The following is a 26,942-nucleotide window of genomic DNA, read 5'->3' on the forward strand; positions in this document are numbered from 1 at the left end:
TGAAATCATTTTTACATTACTACAATTATATGCAATTACGAAGTGTGTAATAGGAATATTTATCATACTTCACATATTTTTTTTTCCTGATTTACTCCTATTAGCTGACAGGGAAAATCCAGGTTGGATATAAAGAAGAAGGTCTTCACTATCAGAGTGGTGAGGCGCTGGCACAGACTGCCCAGAGAAGCTGTGCGTGCCTCATCCTGGGCAGTGTTCCAGGCCAGGTTGAAGGGGCTTGAAGCAACCAGGTCTAGTGGAAGGTGTTCCTGCTTATGGCAGGGGCATCGGAACTGGATGATCATTAAGGTCCCTTTCAACTCAAACTGTTCTGATTCCAGGGTATAAAAATGGAGTTACCCCAATGCACTGACTTCCTCAGTGCATGACTGTCTTACAGGCCTTACTCTACAGAGCATAAACTGACCTCCACCACTGTGCAGAACTGCTATATTTGACACATCATGAACCATCCATTTGCCACATTCAGATTTAAACCACTGGCATTACCCAGCCATTACCGTTGTGCAAGTGCTACCCCAGCTGAAAAGCAACCACCAAGCCATCATAGAAATTTGAAGAGCAGAAGAATTTTCAGCTCTTTTGAGTGTAAACGACTATTTCATAGCCTGTGACTTCCTAACACTCACCTGCTCACATCCCTCCCTCAAGGAAGGAAAAAACAACCTAAAAGCGCACTCAGCCGCAGGCAGGCTGACAACCTCTGCTTCCCTCCCTCCCGTCAGCCTGCAATAACCGGCGCTGGGCTCTCACACCTGAGCACGACCAAGGCGGCTGTGACGAGAATCAACAACCGACCTCACACCGACCACCCTCCCCACAGACCCGCCTTCCGCGCGTGCGCCACTGCTGGCGCATGCGCGCACACCCTACCCCATCCGCCCCGCCTCGGCGGAGCGGTGCGGGGCAGCTGCACCGCCCAGCTCCGGCCTGTCGGGCCACCACCGAGCCAGGCCCCGTTACGAGCACGCCCCCCTCCCCGCCCACCCGCTGGCCGTCGGGCTGCGCCCCTGATTCGGGCGGGTGAGTAACGGCAGTGGCACATGGGGCACATGCTGTGGTAGCTAGCCCCGGGCCCCAGTTGCGCCGCTAGTGCCACTGCCGGCCCCGGCGGCTTGGGAAAGGGGTAGCGAGAAAATGGGCCGGGCGCCGCGGCGGAGCCCTGGGGTTCATCGGGGCTGGGAGAGGCCGGGAGACGAGGGGAAGGCGCTCGCCTCCTGCTGCTGTTGTCGGAGGGGCTGAGGGTGCCGCTCGGGCGGTACCTCTCTCCGCGCTTCCGCGCATATTGCCCGCCCGCGGCGGATGCTGAGCTTCTTGGCTAGGGATGGAGTTTGGCTGACAGCTCTGGCGCTCGGCTGGTCAGTGTTAGAGGAAAGCGTGAAGGCTCGTAATTTGGTGTCTTGCTCAGGAGAGGGGAGCAACGGCGTAAGCTGCTTGCGCTTTCCCTTCTTACTTTCAACCGTTGTTAAAACAGCTTCTCTCCGCAGCTGCTCACACTGCCATTAGCCACAGGAGCCCGGTTCACAGGTAGCTCCTGGTGAGGAAGGTTGCTGTCTTTCCGTGGTCTGCTGCTGCTCATAGTTCGTGTCCTTTAAAGGCAGGAGAAGGCGAGCATGTTGAAATCCAGTATTCTTACATATAAAATAAGATGTATGTTACATAAGAAGGAGGTGAGCCTGTTAGAACAAGTCCAGAGGAGGCCACAAAGATGCTCCGAGGGCTGGAGCACCTCCTCACTGGAGACAGGCTGAGACAGCTAGGCTTGTGCAGCCTGGAGAGGGCTCAGGGGAGACCTTAGAGCAGCATTCCAGTACCTAAGAAGGAGCCTACAAGAAAGCTGGAGAGGCTTTTTACAAGGGCATGTAGTGATAGGACAGTGGGTAATGCCTTTAAACAAAAAGAGGGTAGATATAAATTAGATACTAGGAAGTTCTTTCCTTTGAGAGTTGTGAGGCACTGGCACCGGTTGCCGGCAGAAGCCGTGGCTGCCCCATCCATGGCAGTGTTCAAGGCCAGGTTGGATGGGCTTTGAGCAACTTGGTCTGGTGGAAGTTGTCTCTGCCCATGGCAAGGGGGTTGGAAGTACATGTCTTTAAGGTCCCTTCCAGACCATGCTGTGGTTCTAAATATAATTCAGTGCTGCAGGCTGTCTTACCGCATTTAGAACCAAGGAAGCGCAACAGGGTCGTGTTTTTGTTATTGCAGCTATCTTAAATTCAAATATGGTTACAAAAAAAAATCATTCCCTTCTTTGTGAGTGATACAGTTATCCATGTTAGAATTGTTGTTTCAAATGCCTCTTTTTAAATTGGTTGGATCAAAAAGAAACCTTCTATTATTGGCGGTGCTTTAAAATTTTTATATTTCGTATGTAGGCTATAAAATGTCTGCATGCCATCTGTGATGTCGTCTTCCAAGATTTTATGGGCTTTTTAAAAAAGTATTTAGGAAGGGACTTTTCCTAAGCAGACACTTCCAAGAAATTTCCCATTTTTTCTAATATACCTAAGGCTCTTACAAGGAAGATGTTGGCAGCCTCTGTTGCTTTTTTATTATTAATACTTTTGTTTCCCAGGCCAGAAATCAGTTGATTTCTGTGCTTTGATCTGCACCTGAAGATAACAATTCCCAATTTGGGAAAGTGTGGTGGTAGTAAATGGTTAACACCAACAGAGTTAACCGAAGATCCTGAAGTCTTCAGGCACCTCTCAGTGGAAAATTTGCCAAAGAAATTTCCAATATGGACTGACTGGGTGATTAGAAGAAATTAAAAAGACCCAAAACCCAACCAAACATTTAGCTGAAATATATATTAAAATTCACAGAATAAAGAAAATTTTAATTTCACAGTAGTGATTTTGAGCTCATTTTTACCACTGAGGAACTTGATTTAGGGCTTATAAGATTTTTGTTATCAGTTTACATGCATTAGCTGTGAAGTGAATTGATAGAAAAAACATCTAGAAGAGGGACAGAGAATAAAATTAAGAAAAAAAGAAAAAAGATCAAAACAAAGGGCAATTTTATGTCCAAGATGCATGTTGAGAGTCACACTGTATTAAAATGTGCTGCCTTAATTTCAGAAAGGAATGATGCAGTGGAGCTGAAACAGTACAGAAAAGAAACACCTGAAATATGTTTAAAATTATCCCATGATGGTGATGCAATATACTGATTAGACAGACTAGACATTTCTCTAAAGAAAAAACTCAGAGAACCCGATAGAAACAATCGAGCTATTAGTAAAGCAGAAAGTATAAGTAGTAATAATAATAAATGTAAACCTTGCTTACTGTCCCTTCTAATTTGAGAACTAGGGAGATCAAATTAAAATAGCAGATGAGTTCCTAAATAGAAGGTGTTTTTTCATGTTGTACAAAGAAACAACTTTTTGCTTAGAAAGTCTCTCATGCACAAATAGCTGAAGGTGCCTAACTATTCTGATAAAGCATTGCTCTGCACTGGGCCTGTTCTTTGCCCAGAGGCAGAGATTGATCATCTAAACTAACTCATTCTTCCCTGTGACCTGTTATGACTAGGCAAAAGAAAGGGGTTAACTACTTAATTTATTTCTGGTATACCAACAGGGATCAACAAACTTGGGTTTAGAATGGAAAAGCTGCTACTACTTAACAAGTCATTATATGAGTCAGAGTAACTGTCTGGATGTGAGATCTTAATCTGCATAAAGCTGAAGTTATGCAGGCTTTTTCCTACTGAGAAAGGGAATTTCTGTTAGATCCAAATGCACCCAAAAGTCCAAGGCAAAGTACTTTATGAGTATGTAGGAATGACCTATGTACCTCTATAAATTGAAGTCAAGTTCTAAAATCTGGATGTCTGTGACAGAAATACAGAATCACACCTATGCTCTCTCTCATAGCTGTTGAATGAGAAACACATTCTAAGATTTTTCCAGTTCCTGGAATAGACTTCAGGTAGCTGTTTCACATGGCATGTTTGCTCATTCTGTTTCCTAATATTACCATTCTGCTGTGGCACTAGTGTTGATGAGCATAATTTATCTGTCACTGTCTTCAGAGCAGATCTGAACAAGATCAAATGACATAATAATGCAAGCATTGCCAAACTGTAGCTCTTCAGTGCAGCTTTGACAGTATAGGTATCTATGCCAGGGCTAAATTATGTCAACACTGAGATTGCTATCTCCCCAAAACACAAGGCTTTACTATAGGTATCACTTACTTGTTCTGGAAGTTTTGCACTTTAGTGCTGAACCTCTGTATGAGGGCTTAGAATATGCAGTGGTACACCAGGGTTTCTCCTGATGCTAGCCAAATTTTAGTAAGTATGCTTTCATGATAAATATTCCATTGAAAATATACTTGTTAAAATAAGAACATGGAACACTAAGGTCAGCACTTCAGAAAAAGCACTTTATGTTAATGAAAAATTGATGCTGTAGAGGAATTTAGTAGCAGATATAACAAAGAATAAAAAAGAACAGTTTCTTTGATATGGAATAGGAAGGCCCAAATCAAAGACTTTATGAACATTCTAATTATAAACATTACAATCTTGAATTCTTTTTACAGAATAGGTGAGATAAAATAATTGCAGAAGTAACGTATCACCGGCAGTTTTCTATGTTGTTTGATGAAGATCAGTAGCATCTGGGTTAAAGAAAGCTGAATACATGTGAATAATATTGTTTCCTAAAAAATCCTGACCTTGTAGGAAGCATCTGTTTACTCAGAAACTAAACTCCCAGGGAGGGGTAGCATGATAGACTAGAAAGGAGACAGGAAAAGTAATGGAAGTAGTTTAAATGTATTTAAAGTTAATTTCTTATTAGGAACAAAAAAAAAAATGTTCTGGACTCCAAATAATCTCTTTGACAAAATTCTAAGATCTTGGAGTGGATTGTGAGCTAGAGAAAAAACCCCCTGTGATTTGAAGTGATATCAACCCTGTTAATGAAAAGTGTTTAGTACCATAAGCATAGATGGTGTAAACTGATTTTTCCTGACACTAGCCAAAGGTATGTATGGTTTCATAGTCCAGTTGGGCAAAATGAGCAGCACCATTTTTATTCCCTTCCACCATTTGTGCTGTTAACTCATTTGTTGGCATTAGTGCTGTGATACTCATTCAGCTGAGTCAGCTCTGTAACAAGGTAGAAGTGCATAGGGGTGATTTATTGTTTATTCTGGGGATATTAACAGGATTTTGCTGCAGTCATGTGTGAGTGACATTACTGTGAAAACCAGATGAATTCCAGAGGTAACTAAAAGTAAGCAGTAAGATGAACAGATTAAGTTTGGAAATGGAAGCAAAACTTCCCTTTTTGGCAGTGTCATGTTGCTAATCCAGTTCAGACTGTATTGTTAAAAAGGATATTCTAAAATTCCTTATCTGAGATTATCACAGCTGTAACACAGAGTGTTGTGATAATTGAACTATATTTTAATGCACTTTAACAGTAGTAAAGGGCATTGGTAGGAAACTAAGGTGAGGTGCTTCATAAGTATTTTAAGACTCTGTATATCTCAGTACATTAAAGTAAGATTCTAAAATTTAGAGGTTGGTGGCAGAAATACAAAATCACAGCTATGCTATGTCTAATGGCTGTTGAATCAGAAATTTATTCTAAGATTTTCCAGTTTAGTGTTGTCAGTTTTATGCATAATCTTGTTCCACATAATTCTGTGATAACCTAAATTTCACTAATCCTTGTCTCAGGCTCTCTTGTGTTGAATATTGAACAGGAATTAAAGTTATAAATAATTAGGCATTCAGTTGTACTGTATTTCTTCCCTCTACTTTCAGGGCTCAAATCTTGTTGTATACTGTTGGTCTTGTTTTGAATTTAGTCCTGGAATTCTACATGAAGTGTCATGCAGCTGTGACATGGTACTACCAGTCTGCCAGCAGCTAACTTTCAGGCTTTCTGGTTGAGGTCCATCCTTAATGCTGTGCTATTTTTTTTTTTTGTTTACATAATTCAGAAAACAAATCAGAATTTTAAATCTCTGAAGTTGCAAAGCATCCTTGCTTTGAGTTTAGTTTGCCAAAGTATATAATCAATGCATTGCTTAGCTAAACACAGAGTGGTTGGTCCGAAGCCAGTCAATAGGTTAGCAAATGAAATCTGTATTTGGAATATAAGCTGTGCTTCTGTCATATCCCATTTTGTCATTTAACTCTTGTTCTGCTAAGTTTTTTCTCCTTTCCTGGCTTCTACTTTTCACCTTCTGTTTTCTGTGCTGTTTCTATCAGACTTGTCAAAGCATGATACTTATGAAATAATATAACCAGAATTTCCACTTCAGGGGATTTGTTTGGGTTAGAAAAACAACAAAGTTCAAAAAGAATGTGTTTTATAAAATATATGAGTCCTTGAGGGTAGAACCTCAGAACTTGACATGCATACTCAAATACAGAAATGTTTTTTGTCACCCATTGCCTCGCCCTGGGCTGTTAGTTATGCAGTTTGTGTATGCATCACATTTTTCCCTACATTATTTCTGTCATGTAGAAACTTTATGAAGCATTTTATACTGTTGAATTAAGTAATAAGAAAACTGACTGTAAAATATTTGTCTTTTGATCAGTTGCGGCCAAAATCCTTCTGTTTGGATTCTGAACTATGACATCATGGCAAGATTTCGCAGAAGAACATGCATCATTTTGTTGCTTTTTATTTTGTTTATTTGCTCCATAATGATGGCCTTGAAGACACTGAGACCTGACAGAGCTGGCTTTGGGGATCCGTTTGGACTTGGTTTGTTGCCCGAGCTTCAACAACGGACAGTGCACTTAGACAATAAACAGAATTCACTAAATAGGGTTCAAGGAGATACTGTAACGCATGTCAATAATTTGCATAGTATTGCAGTCAATACTATGAAAGCATCTATGCCTCCTGTAAACAAGCTGGAAGAAGAGCTATCATCTCCTAATTATAACTTTCACATATTCTACTATAGTTGGTTTGGCAATCCACAGTTTGATGGTAAATACATTCACTGGAACCATCCATTGTTGCCACACTGGGATCCCAAAATTGCAAACAACTATCCAAAGGGAAGACATAATCCTCCTGAGGACATTGGGGCTAATTTTTATCCTGAACTTGGATCTTACAGTTCCAAAGACCCTTCTGTCATAGAAGCCCACATGAAGCAAATGCGTGCAGCTTCAACTGGTAATGAATGTTAAAATTTCAGAATGTTGTTCTTTTATCCAGCCTTAAATGTATGAATTAACACAACTGACCCATTCTTCCATTTTTATATGTAATTCTGGAAACTAGAATGAAACTACTAAATGTCTTTGTATTTCTGAGTTTTAACTCCCAGCTGAAACCTACATTTTCAGAGCTGTGTCTGATGAGTGTAACACCACAGAAATAGAGGAACTGTGTTTGTAATCCTTTAGGTGCATGTTTCATGACTTACTGTTAAGCACTGGTAACATATGTAGAAAATACAGAAAATGCTGTTAGAATAGATTAGGTATATTATTTTTTAAAATTAACACTTCAGTTTTAAAAACAGGTTTCAATAAATCCTGTTATGATGGTTATGGAGCAGTATGTTCAAATAGAAGCTTTGTTTTTCTGAAATTTTGTGTGCAATAACAATTGTGTATTAATATGTATATCAAAGAGCATGTAGAATTATAGCTTTTGTGCAATTAAAATTTTATACAGTGTATTTATAGGTGTTCTTACTGTCATGCAAATATCTAATCCAAACCTTGAGCTCAGGTACCGTAGTTTCAATGTAGCTAATTTTAGTTAATTTCTTTGTCTAAAAGTATATTTTTTTCCCAACACAAACTGATACTCCCTTTATCTAGATAAGATGGGCTGTATACATAAGAATGTTCAGTATTTCTTAGATGTCATTTTCTGTTGTTGGGCTTTATGGTCGTTGTTACATTTATCTTTAAAATAAGTAGTCATATAGGTTACTATGAAACTCTGAACAGCTTCTTTAAATGTAGTTGGAGTATCATGACCAGAGCTCGTAGCATTATTTAGAGTGGTAATCACCTTGAATTGAATCACTTTGATTTACCCAATCAAGGCTTGATTTAAATGTTGTATTCCCATTAATAGTGTTTACTTATATGATAGTTACTTCTTGGATATTGTTTTCTGCTGTTTTTTAACCTAACCTGTGTTTTGTACAAAGCTTAATACAAATGCAGGAAATTTCTCATCCTTTTCCATAATACAGTAACATTAACAGGAACACAGCAACTGTGGGAAGACTGTTGCAGAGAAATCTCTCGTATTAGTTGCTAATAAGCACTTTTTTAGTCTTATCTAAAGCAAAATGATGCATGATATGTGATGAAAACAGAGAGGGCACTTGTAGCTTCAGAAGAATCTGATGTTTCTCATCTTAATACAGATGTCTAATAAAGCTGAACTGCTGGTGGAACAGGTGCCAAATACTAGGGAAAATGCTTTGCAAAATAAGCTTTTTTAGTAGCTTGAAGTTAGTTTTCCATTTAAAACTCAGCAGTGTGAAAGAATAGTTCTTGCTTGCTGTGACATATTCTTTGTAACATATTACTTGTATTTGTCAAAAGTGATTTTTTCCTGCTGTTGTTCTGACTTACAGATTTAAGTATATATATGACCAATGTAAATCATCAACTTTTTCCCTCAGGTTGTTACTTCTCATATAGCTTGTTTATTTTCTTTAAATAAGAATTATACTTGGTTCATTTTTGTGTACTATGAGGTTAACTATTTGCAGTTCCTTCTTTTTGAATCTTAGTCAATATCTAATCCATGACTGCATTTTACATTCTGTCAAATAATTTTTCATCTAACTTTTTCTTGAGGCTTTATGAAGGAACTTACAAAAGGAGAAAAATGTAAGTGGTTCTTTCAGCTAATATAGTATAATGATCAAAGGCATATAGGAGATTATAGCAGCAGGAGTCTCATGCAGTGCTTCCTTGTATTCTTATATTTTAGAATTCTTATTTATTAATTTTCTCTTTTGTAACAGAGTAATACAATAGATTTTATTCCCTGGGTTGCTTGGTGAAATTTATTTTCTTGCACCAGCCTGATTTTGTGGTAGTCCAGTCTGAAGTCCTTAATTTGTTTTAGGTGACTACTCTGATTTAAAACACTGTTGGTTTTGGCATTGAGTCCATCTTCTTTTAGTTTCCTGAAGTGGTACATAACTGTTTTTTAACCACAAGAAGGAAAATATTAAGTAGCATTCATGGGGCAGAACTAATGCAAATGTGATTTTATGTTCCTTGATGAAGAATTGCGTCTCCCGAACTTTTCTCTGTTTCCTAAAGGTATAGCAGAGGGTCTTGGCAGATGTTGTATTCAAGGTACCCTGAGTGTAACCTAAGTTTGTTGTTACTATTCTACATTACATCTTACTCATCAAAAGATGTGTGGTAAAATATTGTATTCTTCTTGTTCTTGAGCAGTTAGTCTATTATTTGCAGTTCTGGTTTTGATAAAATGTGGAGAGAATGTGCTGAGGGTAGTTGAACTACCTTCTGTATATAGTGACCTCAAATTTCTGTTATTGATGTTAGATGATTATGTATTCATGCTGATTTATGATTTCTTTTTCATAAATTTGGACTTTTTTTGGAAATTGTCAGAAATGTTATGATGTTAATAAAATAGATGGAATTTAGATTATATACTTTGCTATCTCAGTCACCTGATTTGTGTACTTAAGTCTTTGCCTAATTAAAAAAAAAATCACATTGTCTTATTCTTCGACATGTTTTAAATAATATTTAATGTATTTCTTTGTCTTACCTACTTCCTGATATTATTTCCAGTCACACACCTTAAAATTCTAACTTACTTATCTGGCAGCATTTTATTTTAGAAGCAAGGGACTTAGCCTGTCTGGAGAGGTGTGTGTTCTTTTGCTGTCATGGAGAGGAAAAATTACAGTATAGGGACATTGTATTTGTTATCTTCTCTTTTTTGACAGGAGTAGTAACATTCTTACACTATAGGTAATCACTCAGCATTTTCTTTAGGTAACAAATTTAAAACTAATTTCACATGGTTGGAAGGGTGGATTATACCATAATAACTGCTTTTAGAAAGAATGAAGGTTATGGCATTACAGTCACTGTTTCTAGTATGAAGTGGATTTTTTGTAGTACAGCCAGATATACAATGCAGAAATACAGTGGGCAGTTTCATAAAATAATAATCTCTTATAACATGCATATCCCTCATCTTTTGTAACCCTATGTATTTTGGTATTCTTTGGCTGTACTGTGGCATAGCTGTAGTGCCTTAGTTGGGAGCATTCTCCTCCTCTTCATACAACCTGGAGGTAGAATGCTGTGTTGAAAAGTGGGAGGAAATGGTTCTAAGTGTTAGGCTTGGGACACTGAGTGCAGATCTGTTGTCTTGACAGGTGATCTTGACACTGTTTGTTTTGTTGTTTTTAAAACAATGAAAGAAGTTAAAATCCACTCTCAAATACTGAGAGCTCATATTTGTTAAAAATATGAAATTCTAATTTGTATTATGTAGATTTCACATCAATAATTAAAACTTATGACAGTGTTACATTGTACGTGCTGTATGTTAAACAACATGATTTAAAACTTAAGTTTTGTATTTTCAGGTGTAATAGTGCTTTCATGGTACCCACCGGGTATGGCTGATGAAAATGGAGAACCAACTGATGATTTGGTGCCTGTTATTTTGGATTATGCACACAAGTATAATCTAAAGGTAAAGTATTTTTAAGATGCATAAAATAGCACTGTTTAGAATAGTAACCTTGCTAAAAGGTTAAACAACTACAGATAGTAATCTATATATGACTTGTATAGACCAGGGAGGCTTGTCATGTAATGGTGACTTCTGTTTCTGTCTCCTGTTACACTGTGCTTCCTGTGATTCATGGAAGCTAAGTAGTGCTTAACCTGATCAATGACTTTTCAGTCTCTCACTCTCTTCCAGTGAGGAGGGGCATGGGAAGCTGGGAGGAAACAGAGACAGGACACCTGACCCAAACTAGCCAAAGGAGTATTCTATTCCACAGCACATCATGCCCAGTATATAAATTGTTACCTGGAAGGCCCAGATCACTACTTGGGTTGGGCTGGGTATCAGTTGGCAGGTGGTGAGGGGTTGTATTCTCTCCCCTTGTTATTTCCCTTATTATTATTATTCTTGGTGATAGCAGTAGTGGTTTGTGGTATACCGTAGTTACTGAACTGTGCTTATCTCAACCCATGGGAGTTACATTCTCCAATTCTCCTCCCTGTCTCCCCATGAGTGGGGGGATGAAGAAGCGTCAGGGGCAGTGAGAGAGCCACGCCATGGTTCTGAGTTAACTGCTGGGCTTGAACCACAACAGCCATGATCAGCCTTTTTTTCTGTTTTGGTTCAGATCTGAAGCTTACAGAATCTGAAGTGTGGTGGGTGTGGATCTTTAATTTTATCTTTAGGAAACAGTTTTTAAAGTTTGCCAATACATTGTTTTCAGATGAGTCTTGGATGTTGAGGAAAGTATTAATTTAAAAAAAAAATATTATGGAATACAGTGATCAGTAAACTAAGGATCTTTTGAAGAAAGACTAACCCCATTTTTTTACATTGCCGTAAAATTTGCTGGCACCTGATTGTAGAGGTCAGGAGTAAGCATCTATGAATAACAAAGAGGGACTCAGAAGTTCTAGTTTGAATGAATGTCGTCATTCCAGAAGGTATCAGAAGCACTTGCCTTGGACAGGAAGGTCAAAAAGGTGCTGCTCTGACTTTAGATTACTCCAGGGCATGACAGCATAGAAAGGCTAAATTACTGGCTTCCTCAAACAGATGAAATATCAAATCAATTAAAGACTGTGTGAATTGATCAGTAGAATATAAAATCATGGTTAGATCTGTTTGGGTTTAGTATAAAACTTGTTTTTTCACTTGGGATAAAGAAAACATGCATTGCCTTTTAGTCTTGCTGAGTAATAAATGTGAGGTTTTAGATTATTTAAGTAGCTGTATGTGTGTCATCTCCAGATAGTGTTGTCTGTACTGGGGACTAAAAATGCAGTCTGTTCATCCACTCTGGTTTTAGTTATGTAAGTTGCAGATTCCTAGAGAAATCTGCTGTCAGTAGTAGTATCTGTAGATTCTTTGACAAGCAGAAGGAAAGTAGGAAGGTTGAATTGCATACAGAAGTAATTTTGAAACTGTTAGAAATGCTGTGTGAATTACATTATAATACATGAATTGCACAGATGTAATGATAAATTATTAAAAAGAAAAATGAAAAAAATTATTAATCCCTAAAATTTTCAGATTATCTATCTAAAGGAGCTTGCTTACATACAAAACTTGTTATTTTAATCTCTCAAAAGGGCTAAGGCAAAATGAAATACTCTGCCAAGGAAAATGCATGTAGTAATATGGTAATATTAGAATATGGATGGAACTGGTGTTACTGCTTGGGATAATTACTGGAATGCAGGTATTAAGTATAGCTACTACCAGGGAATGCTGCCTAAATGCTGTAAGGTTTTTTAAACATTCTTGCACTAGTAAGTTATTACAGTTGAGTGTTAGGAATATTGAAAACCAACATGCAAAATAGATTTGTTATGTCTGCTAAAAGATACATGATTTTGATTTGTCCAGTTTTGATAGTTGGTAATGAAATATGAAACTATAGTGCTCTTCAACTTGTCCTGCCAGTCCTAGTGATTTAGTCTAACACTGTATTTTTCTATAGTTTGTACTTAATAGAGATAGATACTGGCTTCCTGCAGTGGAATTTTGCTACTGTTGCAGGGTTGTTGAATGTTTTATTAAATGCCTTCTGCTCTAAAATTGCTTCTGAAAAACTAGCTGCTTGGGTTAATGTAATATACACTTCCATTTAATTGTATATTTGAAAACAATGGCAATTTTCATTGAAATTACTTCACATATATAGGTTAAATAATTTTGTAAACTTCAAGCTTGAAATTCGTAACAGTAGCAGTACATTATATTAGGTTTAGTTCCAAGGGTTTATTGCTGTTGATAAATCTATAACATTTTTAATTATAGTTGTCATATCTTGTATCTTAAAATCTATTTTGACGCTGAAAACTCTCCTTAGAGAATTATCTATGGCAAATTTAATACATTGTTTAGAAATTAAATACTAACATTTTTCTTTGGTTAATAATTTCTTTGACATTCAAATAGATAATAGTTTATTTCAGTTTTCAGTTTCTGATGTAGTTTTTTTAAGTTTTCTGAAGTATGTTTATGACTTGCTGTAGCCTAGGGAAAAAAAAAATGAAATCCAACAGTGTGTTTCAGCGTTTTTGAATTTGTTTTGTTTGTTTGTTTTTTTTTTCTTAAAACAAAATATTTACTCTGTTACCATACTTCCTTGGATCTGAAGCATCTAATCTTAAGAGTGCAGGAGTTGAATTAGGGTTCAGTTATTCTCAGAATAGACAAATGAGGATGTTTGCTCTGTAAAGAGAAACTGTATTTAATGTGACTGGTACTTGCTTCATGTATTCAATAGTATTTTACATTTGTGTTGCTCTTACTGTGATTTCATCTTTCAGGTCACTTTTCATATTGAACCTTACAAAGATAGAGATGATCGCAGTATGTACCACAACGTCAAATACATCATTGACAAGTGAGTTCTTCCACAATGGTGTCCTTTGGGGTTTGTTACATGCTGGTTTAGGGGACTTCTGTATATTGTGTAAAGCTTGGAAGTATATAGAAAAATGTGTACAAAGACTGAAGAGAACTGTAAGAAACTTTGTTCATATTACAGTGATACGAAACTCAGTCTGATTTTTAAATAGAGAAGGGTGAATTTGACATAGAAACTCAAATGTAAATTGCTTTCAACATCCATTAGTATCACAGATCATGATACTTCAGGTTAAAGCAGTTAAAGTGGTAGCTACATGATATATAAATAAAACATACATTCTTATAGTGACAAACTAGCACCTAGAGCTTTAATGTGTTGAACTCTAGTGATTTTAATTCAGCTTGACAAATTCTGTACAGTTATTAGTTGTTTTGTTTGTTAGTGTCTCTTATACTGTCTTATTTAATACTAAATTGCCCTCCAGAAAAAAGCTAATTCCTGTTGTGCAATTTGACGCTGTTATTAATTTCTAGTGATTTAAAGTTTTTTGCAGATTCATTATTTAATCTTTCAGCGAACACTGGACTGAAAATTTATATGAATTGCTATGTACATGCACTGTCTTGTTAAATTGTTTTCTGGAAATCATTTTAGTTTGTAAAACAGTATTTTCCAAATGGCAAATTTTGTATTAATGATACTTGTTTGCTTTGTAGATATGGAGGCCATCCAGCCTTTTACAGGCATAAGACCAGCACAGGCAGATTACTTCCCATGTTTTATGTTTACGATTCTTACGTAACAATTCCTGAAATATGGGCAAATCTATTAACTGTTTCTGGATCTCAGACTATTCGAAATACTCCATATGATGCGTTATTCATTGCACTTCTTGTAGAAGAAAGACATAAGCATGACATTCAGAGAAGCGGCTTTGATGGAATGTACACTTACTTTGCCACCAATGGCTTCTCCTATGGCTCATCTCATCATAATTGGGCAAGTTTAAAAGCCTTTTGTGATAGTAACAACTTGATGTTTATTCCAAGTGTGGGGCCAGGGTATATTGATACTAGTATCCGACCCTGGAACAACCACAATACCCGTAATCGTGTCAATGGGAAATACTATGAGACTGCTTTCAGTGCAGCCCTTTTGGTGCGACCAGAAATTATTTCTATTACATCTTTTAATGAATGGCATGAGGGAACTCAGATTGAAAAAGCTGTCCCCAAACGGACTGGACAAGTGGTTTATCTTGATTATAAGCCACATAAACCAAATGTTTACCTAGAGCTTACTCAGAAGTGGTCTGAGAAGTACAGAAAAGAACAAGAACAGTGGCTTATGTGAGTTGTTGCTGCTGCAGTTGTTTTGAACACATTGACTACATTGGGAAAGAAGTAAAGATCTGAAAAATCTATTACTAAGTATCCTTATTATAAGTGTGGTTGAATTGTATCTCTTGAACGTGTTACTACTTGAATATGCACTACTACTGAATTCGAATTTTGATGAGTAAAAATATGATGAGAATATTGCCATATCTGTCTTATTGAGTATTGCAGTTCAGGAGTATTCAGGGAAAATGATGGGACTTTTTTGTTGTTTTTTAGATGTCATAGCTTGCATGCTGAGCTTCCAGAACATGTATGGCATAACTTCACATGACCAAAGTAGAACAAAAATCTGTCTTAGTTAGCCTTACTTTCTTTATTCTTGTAGTTGTCTTTCTAAACAAAGTGATGCTGTAATCTGAATTTTTATACTGGTAGCTTCTCACAGGATGCATGTCTGTAGTGTGTGGAATAATATGCATCTACTGGTTTTAATACTTTGCACACAGGGCATTCTTGACATGTGACTAGCTTGTGGTAAAAACACTGAAGAGGTGTGTGTAATGCAACACTAGTGGACTTTGTTTAAAAAAGAAAGTGAAAGATTGCATTCCAAAGAACTGCTGAAAGCTGCTGAAAGATACCTGGTTTACTTCCATTTGTTCTGTTCAGTACAGGGTACAGACTTTTGCAGATTACTGGATACTAACCAGTAACATAGTTTTTTCTATGTTACCTTGAATTAAACAAAAAAATAACCTGATAGTGGAATAGATTTTGTTTTTGAAGGGGAAAAACACCTAAACATGCAAAAAATATACTAAATCTTCCATTGTTATGTTGTCTGTTAACTGACTGCAGACACATCTACTGTGGTTTTTGAAATGTTTAAAGATTCTAAACCTAGTGTCTTACTAGTACTACAATAAATGCACTTTTAGGAAAGTTTTTATTTAGAAGCAGTTTAGTTTGGGTAGAAATTACAGTAACTACCCATTAGTTTAATTTGAAATCTGAGATTTCTGTATTTGATATAGTTGATCTGGTTGTTCCTGGTTTCAGAATAGCATATCCTAAAATCTTGTTCTTACTCAGATTTTCTCCCTACCAACTCTACTTATAATGTTGTAGTGTGGCTGGAAATAAATACTTTCAGATGTGTCTCCAGAACAATCCTTTTTCTCTTTTTGGGGGTCATTTTTCTTACAACTTCATAGAAAATTCCTGAATTTTGGAATACAGTAAAAATTGCAGTGTTTTATTTGCAGCAGTGTTTATTCTGTAGCAAAGTGGCTTTTTTTTTGGTGGTGGTTGGTTTTTTTTTTTCTGTTTATTTGGTTGCTTGGGTGGGGGGGTGTGGTTTTTTGGGGGGGTTGGTTAATTTGTTTATATGCAAATGATGATCCTGTGTTTTAGTTCATATGCTGGAACTGTTGTGACCTCTGGAATTCCACTGATTTCAGCAAGAATCATAGAAATTACATTCTTTGCTTGGTTCTCACAGTAATCTGTCCATAAAATTGTAAGGTGAATGTGAGGACTTCTGGTTAAAAAAAGGAAAAAAAACCAGAACAGTATGTTTTTTTTTCCAGAAACCTTTATCATTCCAAATAAATATACGTGACTTGCTACTCATATTTTTTGGAGTCTTTCTGGTATGAAAAAGGTTTGTTTATATATCTTTCACTTATTTGCAGTTCTTTTGTCATTTGTCTGCAGTTGTTGGAGATTAGGTGTCTTATATTGCCCTCAGATGCTTGAAAAAAATGCAGAAATCAAGCAACACATAACCTGGTGTGTTGAAGTCTCCTCGAGTTATTGGAGTATTATTATTCATAAAATCATAGAATAATTAGGGTCAGAAAGAACATTAAGATCATAGCATTTCAACTGCCCCTACCACAGGCAGGGGCACCTCACACTGAACTATGTCACCCAAGGCTCTGTCCAACCTGGTCTTGAACACTGCCAGGGATGGAGTGTTCACAGCTTCCCTGGGCAACCCATTCTGGTGCCTCCGCACCCTTTCAGTAAAGAATTTCTTCTTTATATCCAATCTAAACCTCCCCTGTTTAAGTTTTAACCCATTACCCCTTGTATTATTATCTCTTTGTAATTTTCTGCTTTTTTCTACTGCATTTCTGTAAACTCCAAAGTGCTTCTGAAAGAAATGTTTACTAATGCTTATTTTGTTTTACTTATGGTGAGGTGGATAAACTGAAGTAGATACAAGCATGACCATAGTCACAAAATAGCCCCTGAGACATACAAAGCACTTGCAAAGCTTTTAACCACTTCCAGGTTAACCACTAGCTCCCTTTATTAAGGAAACTGATTGTACTTTTTTCCCTATAAATCTCTTAAGTAGCTATATTTTTTTTTTAAATAGAATGTGTTAATGCTTATGCTTTAACAACCCAAAGAGCCCATATATTTATTTTAAATGTGAGATAACGATTAATTTTTTGAATATTAGTATTGCATATGTTATTAAAAAATCTGAATTGAAACCATTGTAAAGGACAAGTCTTTTTGTTTTCCCTTTGCTTAAACTTTTGTCATCCACCAATCTTTTCTCACTGTAGTTGTCTGAGCACTTTACTAGTCTTGACAACCTTGCACTCCCCTTTCAGCTACTTTCTTTCTCCCAGTGGCAGTTTATTTTCTCTGAGCCTATAAATGTTGCTCTTTTTGTTGCTGTTTATAGAAATATTTGAAATTGTTGTATTGTGCAACTGAGGTGATCTATCTTGTTTAGAATATTATTTATGGTAACAGTGTAATGGATCTTCATTACTCTGGCAGACTTATGTAATTGCTGTAAACGTGTCATTTAGCTATGATATGGTATTATGGGCCATGCCACACTGTTGTCTAATGGAATCTCTTCAAGAATTTACAGAATTTCTCTAGAAAAGAATTAAAATTAAGTGCCTAGAAATTTATTGCCACTGAGCATTTACTGTATTTTTATGTGCTTGATGTGCTTTAAAATATACATATGCAACTCAATAAAATATTTCAGAGTTTAGAATATAATTTGATGATCTAAGGAGAGCTGATGAAATAGCAGCTTCTGGAACTACCCTACCTGCCTGCTCAATACTTCCTCTGTCAGAGCAAATACTAGTGTTACTTGTCATAGAGAATGTAGAGTTTTGCCAATGGACTGCTGCTACAGCTATGATAGTTTTTGGAAATTTCAATTAAAATTCGTCTGTGAGAGAGGCTTTGCACAAATGTAAAGGAACAGGATTGTTACAAGTGCACAGTTACTGGTGTAAGATGGGGGAAGGTGAATGTATTTAGAAGGTGATTGCTCCAACCTTTACAGTAACAGTAACTTTACAGCAACCAAAATTGTGAGGGAGGGAAGAATATTTATTACAAGTTTCAGATCTGAAATGGAATTTAAAGAATATTCAGACCCTAGTTCACTTTGGCTTCACACCCCTATTATTTCTTTACTAATTGAAAAAAAATTATTATTACTTTTAATATTTTTACACTGATTAACTGCATTTGACTCATCTTGTTATATACTATGTTATAGCACATTTATATGCTACATTTATATTGTATGCATGAAACTTTATGAGAAGTTTTAACAGAGATCATGCCATACTATGCCTTTGCAAATAAAGAAATACCTGAAGCTATTGATTGCATACTACTGACTGAGTATCCCCAGAGGGGAAGTGGTTTCTGAGGCAAGTAGCAAGTCTTTGTGGTAAAAGAGTTCTTTTTTTTAAAGAAAACCTATGGATTAATTTCTGCTTCTGTCGGTTCTGATCAAGTAAATTGTTTTAGTTCTGTGAGCTGTCTCAGAACTGAAACTTAAGATATCTTCTCTGAAATAAGAATTTATATTAAATCTTACATTGTAGTGCATGTTTCTCAGATCTATACACTTGTACTGAATTTTGAGGGAAAGAACATGTGCATATGCTGTTACTATTTCAGTGTCAAGGAGTAGATTATTGTGAATGTAGTTTCTGTACTGATCATCATGTTTGTCGAATGCCTTTCTTTTGAGGTGCCAATGATTTGTCTCTTAAGAGGTTGTTGAAGCAGAAGGGTCTTTAGTCAATTCATTTTTATTGTGAAACTTAGTATGTATACACTCTGCATAGTTTGAATTGACATATTTTACACATGGCTCTTGGGTTCTCTTGAAAGCATTTCACAGGAGAGTTTTCAGCACTGTTTCTAGTGGGAGAATGTATTTCTGGTCACATGTACAAGGACATACTGTAATTTAGGGCACTTTCTTGTGAATCTTGTATATCTAAAAAGAAATATTTACAGACAAATTATTTATCACGTAATGTAAGCTGAAAATCTCTCTCCTGGTCTTGGTATTTTGCAAGTGTTGATCCTCATCTTTCTGTTTGCGTAAGATAGTGTCAATATTTCATTCCTTTTTTCATTTTTTACTTTTGACTAGCATGTTAAATGTTGCATAAGCTTCTAAAGTGACTGTATTTCTAAGGCTTCGTAGTTGTAGTATTCGGTAAAGAGAATCTACAAGATTAGTGTTACTGCAGAAAAGCCTGATACGAATTTGGTATTGTATGGGTATGATTTTGTTGTGAACGTATAATGTATCTTTGCTATGTATTGAACATGAATAAACAAGATATATTTCTTTTAATACCCTACCTGGCTGTGGCAGAGGTGCATTTGTTTACATGCATACATAAAAACAAGTGTGTGTGTGTCTGTTTATATATATCCTATATGTGCATATAACTGAAGTAATTATTTTTAAAGTACTATATTCTATTAAAATGACAAGCTGGATTCTGCTCCTTTTTAGCAAGAAATGTTTTTAATTCCCTGTGATGTTTACAAAAAGCCTCATTGTTTATGTATGAATACTTTCATGCACAATAAATATATACCCAAAGGTGTGATTTAAATGGAGTGTGTGATAGTAGTTTTATTAATGAGTTTAGAAAGTGAATTTTTACTTTTCAATTCCAGTATGTATGTAGAATTTAATTAGACTGAAAACAACAGGCTTATCACAGTGCTTTTAAGCAGACAATAAGTTTCAGGCCCATTTGTATTACATCTTACTATGTTCAGTTCATTTGTGCATAGTGTATCGAGGTATATAGTGTTGCAGGTATCTCTGAGTCCCAAGGCACAACTGTATTTTGTCAAAGTAAAATTGAAGTTTACCATTCATATAGAAGTTTAGGAGGGATGGGTGTACAAATAGCCTCGCAGAAGAATGGTTTACATTACACAATGGAGAATACTACAGTGGGGTCAAAGAAGTATTTGTTGATAGTATGTTGCGCTGTTCAGGTATAACTCTAGAAGGTAAGACTTGCTGTTTCACTTAAGTTTCATGGAAATATGAAATTACCTTTTTGGTACTTGACATGTCTTGTTCTTCCCAGCAACCTAGCTACCTTGTTAAGAAAGCAATTAAAGCTAATTCACATTTGTAGTCAGTACTGTGTATTTCTGTACATGAATAAAAATTATTGTGAAATGTTGAATAGTTTCAGCATTTCATATTTCCTTTTCCTAGCACACTGAAAGTGACTCTTTCCTGTAGTTAAGGTGGAATATTTTGTTCTACAATGCAAATTATTTCCTGAAAATTTCCTGTCACAGGAAATGCAAAAGGTAATCAACACAGAGTATACTTGACACTTTAGTGGGAGACTGGAAGTATTTCTGCTTTTCAATAGATAAATAACCTCCTGGGGTAATTCACGTCACTTCATGTGAATTTAGTAGAAAGAAGAACAATGACAGCGTATTTATTGCCTTTTTAATTAATCTGATCGCTTTCTATTCAGTGTATGGAATTCTGTAAATTCTTTGTGTGAAAGATGAGGAAGAAAATATTCAGTTGTGTTTGCTTTCTTCAGGTTGGCGGTATAAATGGAGAAAATAGTAATACAACAAAAAGCATCTATATCTTTCTTCTTTTAAACTTCAGTTTAGTCAAATTTAAAAAAAGATTCTGTGTAAATAATGGAATATCCAAGTCAGAAATAATCAGATTATTCAAGTTCACTTCCCACAATCCTTTATGTAAAAGTTTGGGTATTAATGTATTGAACTTTTCATAATTAGAGGAATATATAAAAGACACAATTTTAGTTTGAAAATATGTTTTTAAAAGTTTGAAGAGGTGTTTTGCTAGCTGTGCGTAGAGCTAACACAGTAGCAGGTGGCTTGGGTTTAATTTGGAGGGGATTTGATACACTGAAATGGGCACTATGCATCTGAGACCAGGAGCTGGTCTTCAGAGTTAGTTTTATAACTTGAAGTCATTGGAATGGAAACACAGCATGATCTCACAAGAATGATTTCTCAAAACTGCAATGTGATACAACAAAGAATACAACTTTGTTTTTAGAATCATAGTGAAAAACAAGACTGCTAGTTGTGTTTTTAGTAGAAATTTCTTGGAAAACTCATGTACTTGTGTAGAAAAGATTTTTATCATAAGGCTAAGATGGTCTGCTGATTAAGATCTTGCAGCCAGTTACAGTTTGATAAGTATGAATTTATATATTACAATTCATATATGTCAACAATATTTTATAATGTCATTACCACTAATTGAAATAATAAAAATTACTTTATTTTTGAAAAAAGAAAACAAAGCAAACAGGTTGGCTCAAAAGATGCCAATAACCTCAGAAAGCAGTGTTAATCTATTAGTAACAACACTAAGATTTTTCAGGGGAGAAATAGCTGCTAACCATTTACTTTGTGAGAAGCTCAGCAGTCCTAATATTGTGTCATATGATCCTTGGTGAATACACAAATTTTATTTCAGGTAAGTGAAGAATCTGCTTTCAAAAAATACATTCTAAAAGCATGAATGGAAATCAATGTTACTCATATTGATAGCATGCTTAAAGCATATTTGCCTTGCTATTTGGGTCCAGCCTTTGGCAAGCTTCCTGACCTACATAATCGCACTTGGAATTTGTTGCATATACATATACAATGAAAACATTAGAGAAGAAGCAAATGCAAAAAATTTAAACTCCCATTGCAGTAACATGACATTGAAAAGGATAAGTTGTGTAGAAGTGAGGAAAATAGTTAAGAGATGCCTAAGTGGTAAAACTGTTGTAGGCTATATACGGGCAGTGTAACCATATTGATATTATTGCACCAATTGAGGAAAAAAAATTAAGAGGACTGAAAGAAGTCCAGAATAAAGTGTTAGAAATAAAAGACATCTTTCAAATGAAGATACTGTCCAAATGTTAAAACCAGTTATGTTCTATCATTAACAAAGGTGGGCTGAAAATCCCCCGCCAATCTTGGAGGAACATCTTCCTAAACCTATAAAAATAATAATGAACTTAAAATTCCTGTTTCCTAGAGACATCAGTAATGTGTATTTCAAAAGAGTGTCATAAGCAGACAGAAAACTGGTAATGTGCTGATAGTTTTCCATGTTGGATACAGTATTCATTGATGATTAATCTGAAGAAATATTCTGAGCTGAAATGTAATACAAGTGATTTTTGAATGGATAAATAAAATGAATAGCAATAAATCACCCAGTCTCAATAGTACTCAGGAGTTTTAAAGGAACTCAAATATGAAATTATTCATCTTTTTAAAATATTGGATATTCTGTTGTTTAACTTCAGAGTAGATGCATGAAGGAAACGGGACAAATGTGGTACCTATTTTAAAAAGACTTCTAGAAGGGATGCTGGAGACTGTAGACAAGTCTGAAATCCGTTCTGGATTAAGAAAAAAAAATAGCAATAATAGACATTTAAGACAGATGTATTGGGCAGTGTCAGTATGGCTTTTCCAAAGCAAAGTCATGCACCACAAATTGATTACAGATTCTCATTTCTTGAGACCAGTTTTCTATTCCTTATAACAAATTTTTTCAGATAGGCTGTTTAAACGAAAAGTTTTATTTTTTCATTCAATAAATTATCAAACTCACTGCTACAGGATACTGTAGAAATTGAAAGTATAATAGATGCAAACTCACATAACACTGATCAGACTTCTTCATTAGCAGGGTGATCAAGGTGCAGATTTTGCCGTAAGTCTCTAATCAGCTGATTGTCAGCAATTAAAGTATTTATGGAAGCTAATATGAGTAGGAGTTCTATTTCATTTATTGCTTTAGGTATTTATGATAGACATTGTATTGATTTGTGTCGAAAGAGAAAGCTTAAGCAGTTTCTGAAATTAAGAGGGGTATTCAAATTGGAAGTAGAAAATAGAGAAGGCAGGAGAAAACTGATTTGGTGGTAGCTAATCAATATTTTTGCTTTATTTGTGTGAGGTTGAATGTTAGCTTGAAACTACGGAGCATCATAGGGATATAGAATTATAGAATAGTGTGTAATCGCACATGCTGAACCAGAGCTATTTATTCTTGAAGGATTGTGGTGTTGCAGCTTGTCTGCCATAAAAAGTAAGACTCAGAGGGGCTGAAAATAGATGCCCACAGGAAAATTCAGCCTACGCCTGTCTAGTTTCTTCAGCCTGGTGCTATATTGGAAGCCTTTGAATGCAGATTACAGAGGTAAAGAAGGGGAGAACCAAAGCATTAATTGTAAAACTTATCACTGAGATTGTAATTTGATAAAGTCAGAATGTAATTTGGTTTATAAACCCCTAAATTTGTCTTCTGATTAGCTGTGGGGAGCTTTGTACAAGTTAAGAATTGTTTTTCCTCTGTGTACCAATTTATGTTTATACACTGAATTTCATCTGCAGTTTGATTTCCTTATAAAGTTAAGCCTCATAAAGTCTTCTTGCAGAACTCATGAAGTTGTGCAGACTGGACTGTAAGTAATCCTAGTCCATGAAAAGAATAAATAAATTTTTTGGATATTATAGTCAAAAGTCTTCAGACTGCTGATTGCTAGTTACCACTTGTGACAAAGCCTGATAAATGACTGTGGAATCACTTCTAGCATATTTTAGTGTAAAGTAAAACATATGGCATAGAGCATCTTCAGCTACATATGAGGTGGGAAACGAGATTAAATTAATTCAGTAGGAGTGCAAATATGATAGGTCTTCATTGGAACACAGCTTTAGAGAAGCAATGTGGGACTACTCAGATGACATGAAGTACCAAATTCTTTCTAAATGTGAGACATTATCGACTATAATTCTTACTCATCCAAAGGCTTTTGGAATGAATCTACAAAAACTAATAATTAGGGATCAAGTAAGTCTCAGATATGGAAATAATTTTCCTATAAAACTCTGAAAATGGAAAGTAATGAAAAGTTGGCTATTTATATGAATGCCAATACCATAGGTGCCATGTAAACCATGTGTAAATTAGCTATTAATATGTAAGACACTGACTTCTAATGGGGAAATTTTCAAGTGTCATGAACCAAAAAATGAGATTCCTTGTAACAGTTTCCTTCAATAATGTCTGAAAATGCCACTCAATACTATCCTAAGAATTTCTGAAATTTAGGAAGGGATGTGTGCATAGTTACCTGTAACAGAGCCATGTGCTTATTAAGGATTAAGAAAATGGCATTTTAAATTTTTACTATAGCTTATCTGTAAAGTGGTTTTCTGTGATGAAATAATACCTTCTTTATTTTTGTTCTTTTTTTCTACTTTGTCATTTGAGACTGATTAATGTAGAAAATGTTTAAGTTCTTTTAGGTACACAGTTGATTCTTCCCATGCCCAAATGTTCTCTCCTGAGGCTAGGTACTTGTCTGTTCATTGTAGGGATCTATAGTTGTTTCTTTGTGTGAGGAAGGAGAGAGGGATTGCATGTTCCATAGACAAGGCTTGAATATCTATAATACCTGGGACTGGGGGGAAGAGGGAGGCAAAGGAAGTGTTAATTATTTCAATACATCAGTTCTTACTTTTATCTCTCTTAATATGCAATGCTTAGACACATTTTCAGTGCAGTAATATGCTACTAAATATGGTACAACCAAATCTATTCAATAAACATGTAGAGTGGCGATACTGAAGAAATGTACTTTTCCAATTATATACATATTGTCCTCTGCATTCTTTCCTAAATAATAAAACACATATTCAGAGATACTTAGATATCTTCTTGTAATTCAGAATCTAAAGTACTTTCCTCTACTGAGTCTGTATTGATCAAAAAATAGATAAGAATTTTAAATTGTAAGACTGCAATATGTAAAAAATCCCTTACAGCTAGTTTGCAAACTGTTTGTGCTCAATATTATAATAAAAGCTTTTTCCTCTGCCAGTATTCAGCAGTAGAATATTGGGGTCTAATGTGATTTTTGAGCTTTGTTTTAGGCCCTAAACAGTTTCATCAAAATCTTCTAAATAACAGAGAAGCCAGCATATAAATTTGGATGATAGAAATACTTTACATGCTGTGTATGTAAAAGCATGGCAGCAACAGCTAAAAAGCAATTTAAATCAGAACAAAAATAAATTGAATAAATGTTTATTTTGCTTCCTTAAACCATATTTTTAATGACCTTGCTTTTTATTGAGCAAGAAGCTCAAGGATGCAAGATACAATGTGCATGTGTTTTTAAATTGCAGTAAAATCTGAAATCCTGAAGTCTCAGGATTTGAACAGTCCTTAAGCCCTTCTTCCATGTAATGACAGCATCCTCATCTTGTATGCATTTACTGCTTTCTGGTGCCAGTGGTGTAGGAAAAGCCCTGAAAATGTATAAATGAAGACAGATCACCTAGCAAAAAAATAACAGGTTCAAAGGTGTCAGTCCACATATCCACATGACAGAGCAACAATATGATATCTACCTTACCTGAGCCAGCACCGTTATAAGAGCAGCCTCGATAGGGAAGTGACATCCAGCTTAGAGACAGCATACAGTAAATTCAGTATTTTGAAATCAAAGTTATAAATCAGCAAAGCAAAACTCAAATGTCATCATGCACTCCACTAAAACCAGGCACTTTTTTTCAGCTGTACCTAACTTCTTGTGCAAGCTACAGAGTATTGGATTGAAAGATGTAGCTTGTGCTGAACAGCCCTGTGCTAAATCGTCAACTTGTAGCTCACTTCCACAAGAAACAGGAGGAAGAATTGAATGCATTTGGGGCATGTACTCTGGAAGCCAATGCACACCCACATGAAGTTTGTCACATGGAAAACAGCTGAGGTGGCGAAAAGACGCTCCTTCAGAGGGAACTGAAAAGCTCTGTTAACAAGGAGGGCAGAGCACCAATTTTTAGTGCTCTTTAGAGCAGATGGGAATAGAAGTGATTGATGGAGAGAAATGCAAGATGGGGGCACTATGCCAGAATTAACAAGGACGTAGCGGAATGTTAATACATAATGTGAATCTAATGATACCAGAGATGTGTTGGTGGAAGGTATGTGTAAAATTCAGAGCTTAGTTCTGAAATGGTGGGGTTTTTTCCATTATTAACAAAAATTCATGAAATGATAGAGATGCTCTTCATAAATGTTTCCCGTAAGCTCTTCCCCCTCACTCTCCATCTTTACAGTTGCATATTTTATTGTGCCACAGATACAGAAAAATAACAACGTAATGTCTCTTAGCGAGATACTGAGAGGAAAGGTAATTTATTTTTTTTTTATTTGGATGAGACTCAAGGTACAAAATTGAGTTCCCAGCTGTTACAGAAACTCGCTTGCCTCAGGCAATTGCCTTAGTCCCCCATGTGTAAAACAGCAGTAATATTTCCTATCTATTATGATCTGGCTGTCTGATTTATTCAGTTGTCAAAAGTATTTTTTGCAGGCAAAGGCTGTTGCTTACCATGATTTGTGTGCAGAGCACAATGTGTACCCTGCCACTGTCACATGCCTATCTAGATACTGCTAAAACATAACTTGCCTTCAGAAGCTGAAAATCTTAGAGTTTTTGTCTGGAGATGCCTAATGTTTCTGCTTTGCATTTAGAGCAGTTAAAACTCAGATGCAGCTGCAAAAGAATTAAGGTCATCTAACAAATACAGTATCTTTTTTTCCTAAATTAGAAAAAAGATACTAGTA

At 36.0% G+C, this 26,942-nt stretch overlaps 1 protein-coding gene across 1 annotated transcript; it reads left to right on the forward strand.

Annotated features, from left to right (window-relative positions):
* The first annotated feature begins 965 nt into the window (after positions 1 to 965).
* Positions 966 to 15,698, forward strand: MANEA (mannosidase endo-alpha). The gene is made up of 5 exons (XM_005145102.3): positions 966 to 1,044; positions 6,597 to 7,189; positions 10,632 to 10,741; positions 13,576 to 13,652; positions 14,336 to 15,698. Exons 2-5 carry the CDS (start codon positions 6,640 to 6,642, stop codon positions 14,970 to 14,972), a joined length of 1,374 nt encoding a protein of 457 aa, XP_005145159.1. The 5' UTR covers positions 966 to 1,044; positions 6,597 to 6,639; the 3' UTR covers positions 14,973 to 15,698.
* Positions 15,699 to 26,942: the final 11,244 nt, after the last annotated feature.

The sequence above is a fragment of the Melopsittacus undulatus genome, chromosome 3 (genome assembly GCF_012275295.1).
Source record: "Melopsittacus undulatus isolate bMelUnd1 chromosome 3, bMelUnd1.mat.Z, whole genome shotgun sequence".
Classification (NCBI taxonomy): Eukaryota; Metazoa; Chordata; class Aves; order Psittaciformes; family Psittaculidae; genus Melopsittacus; species Melopsittacus undulatus.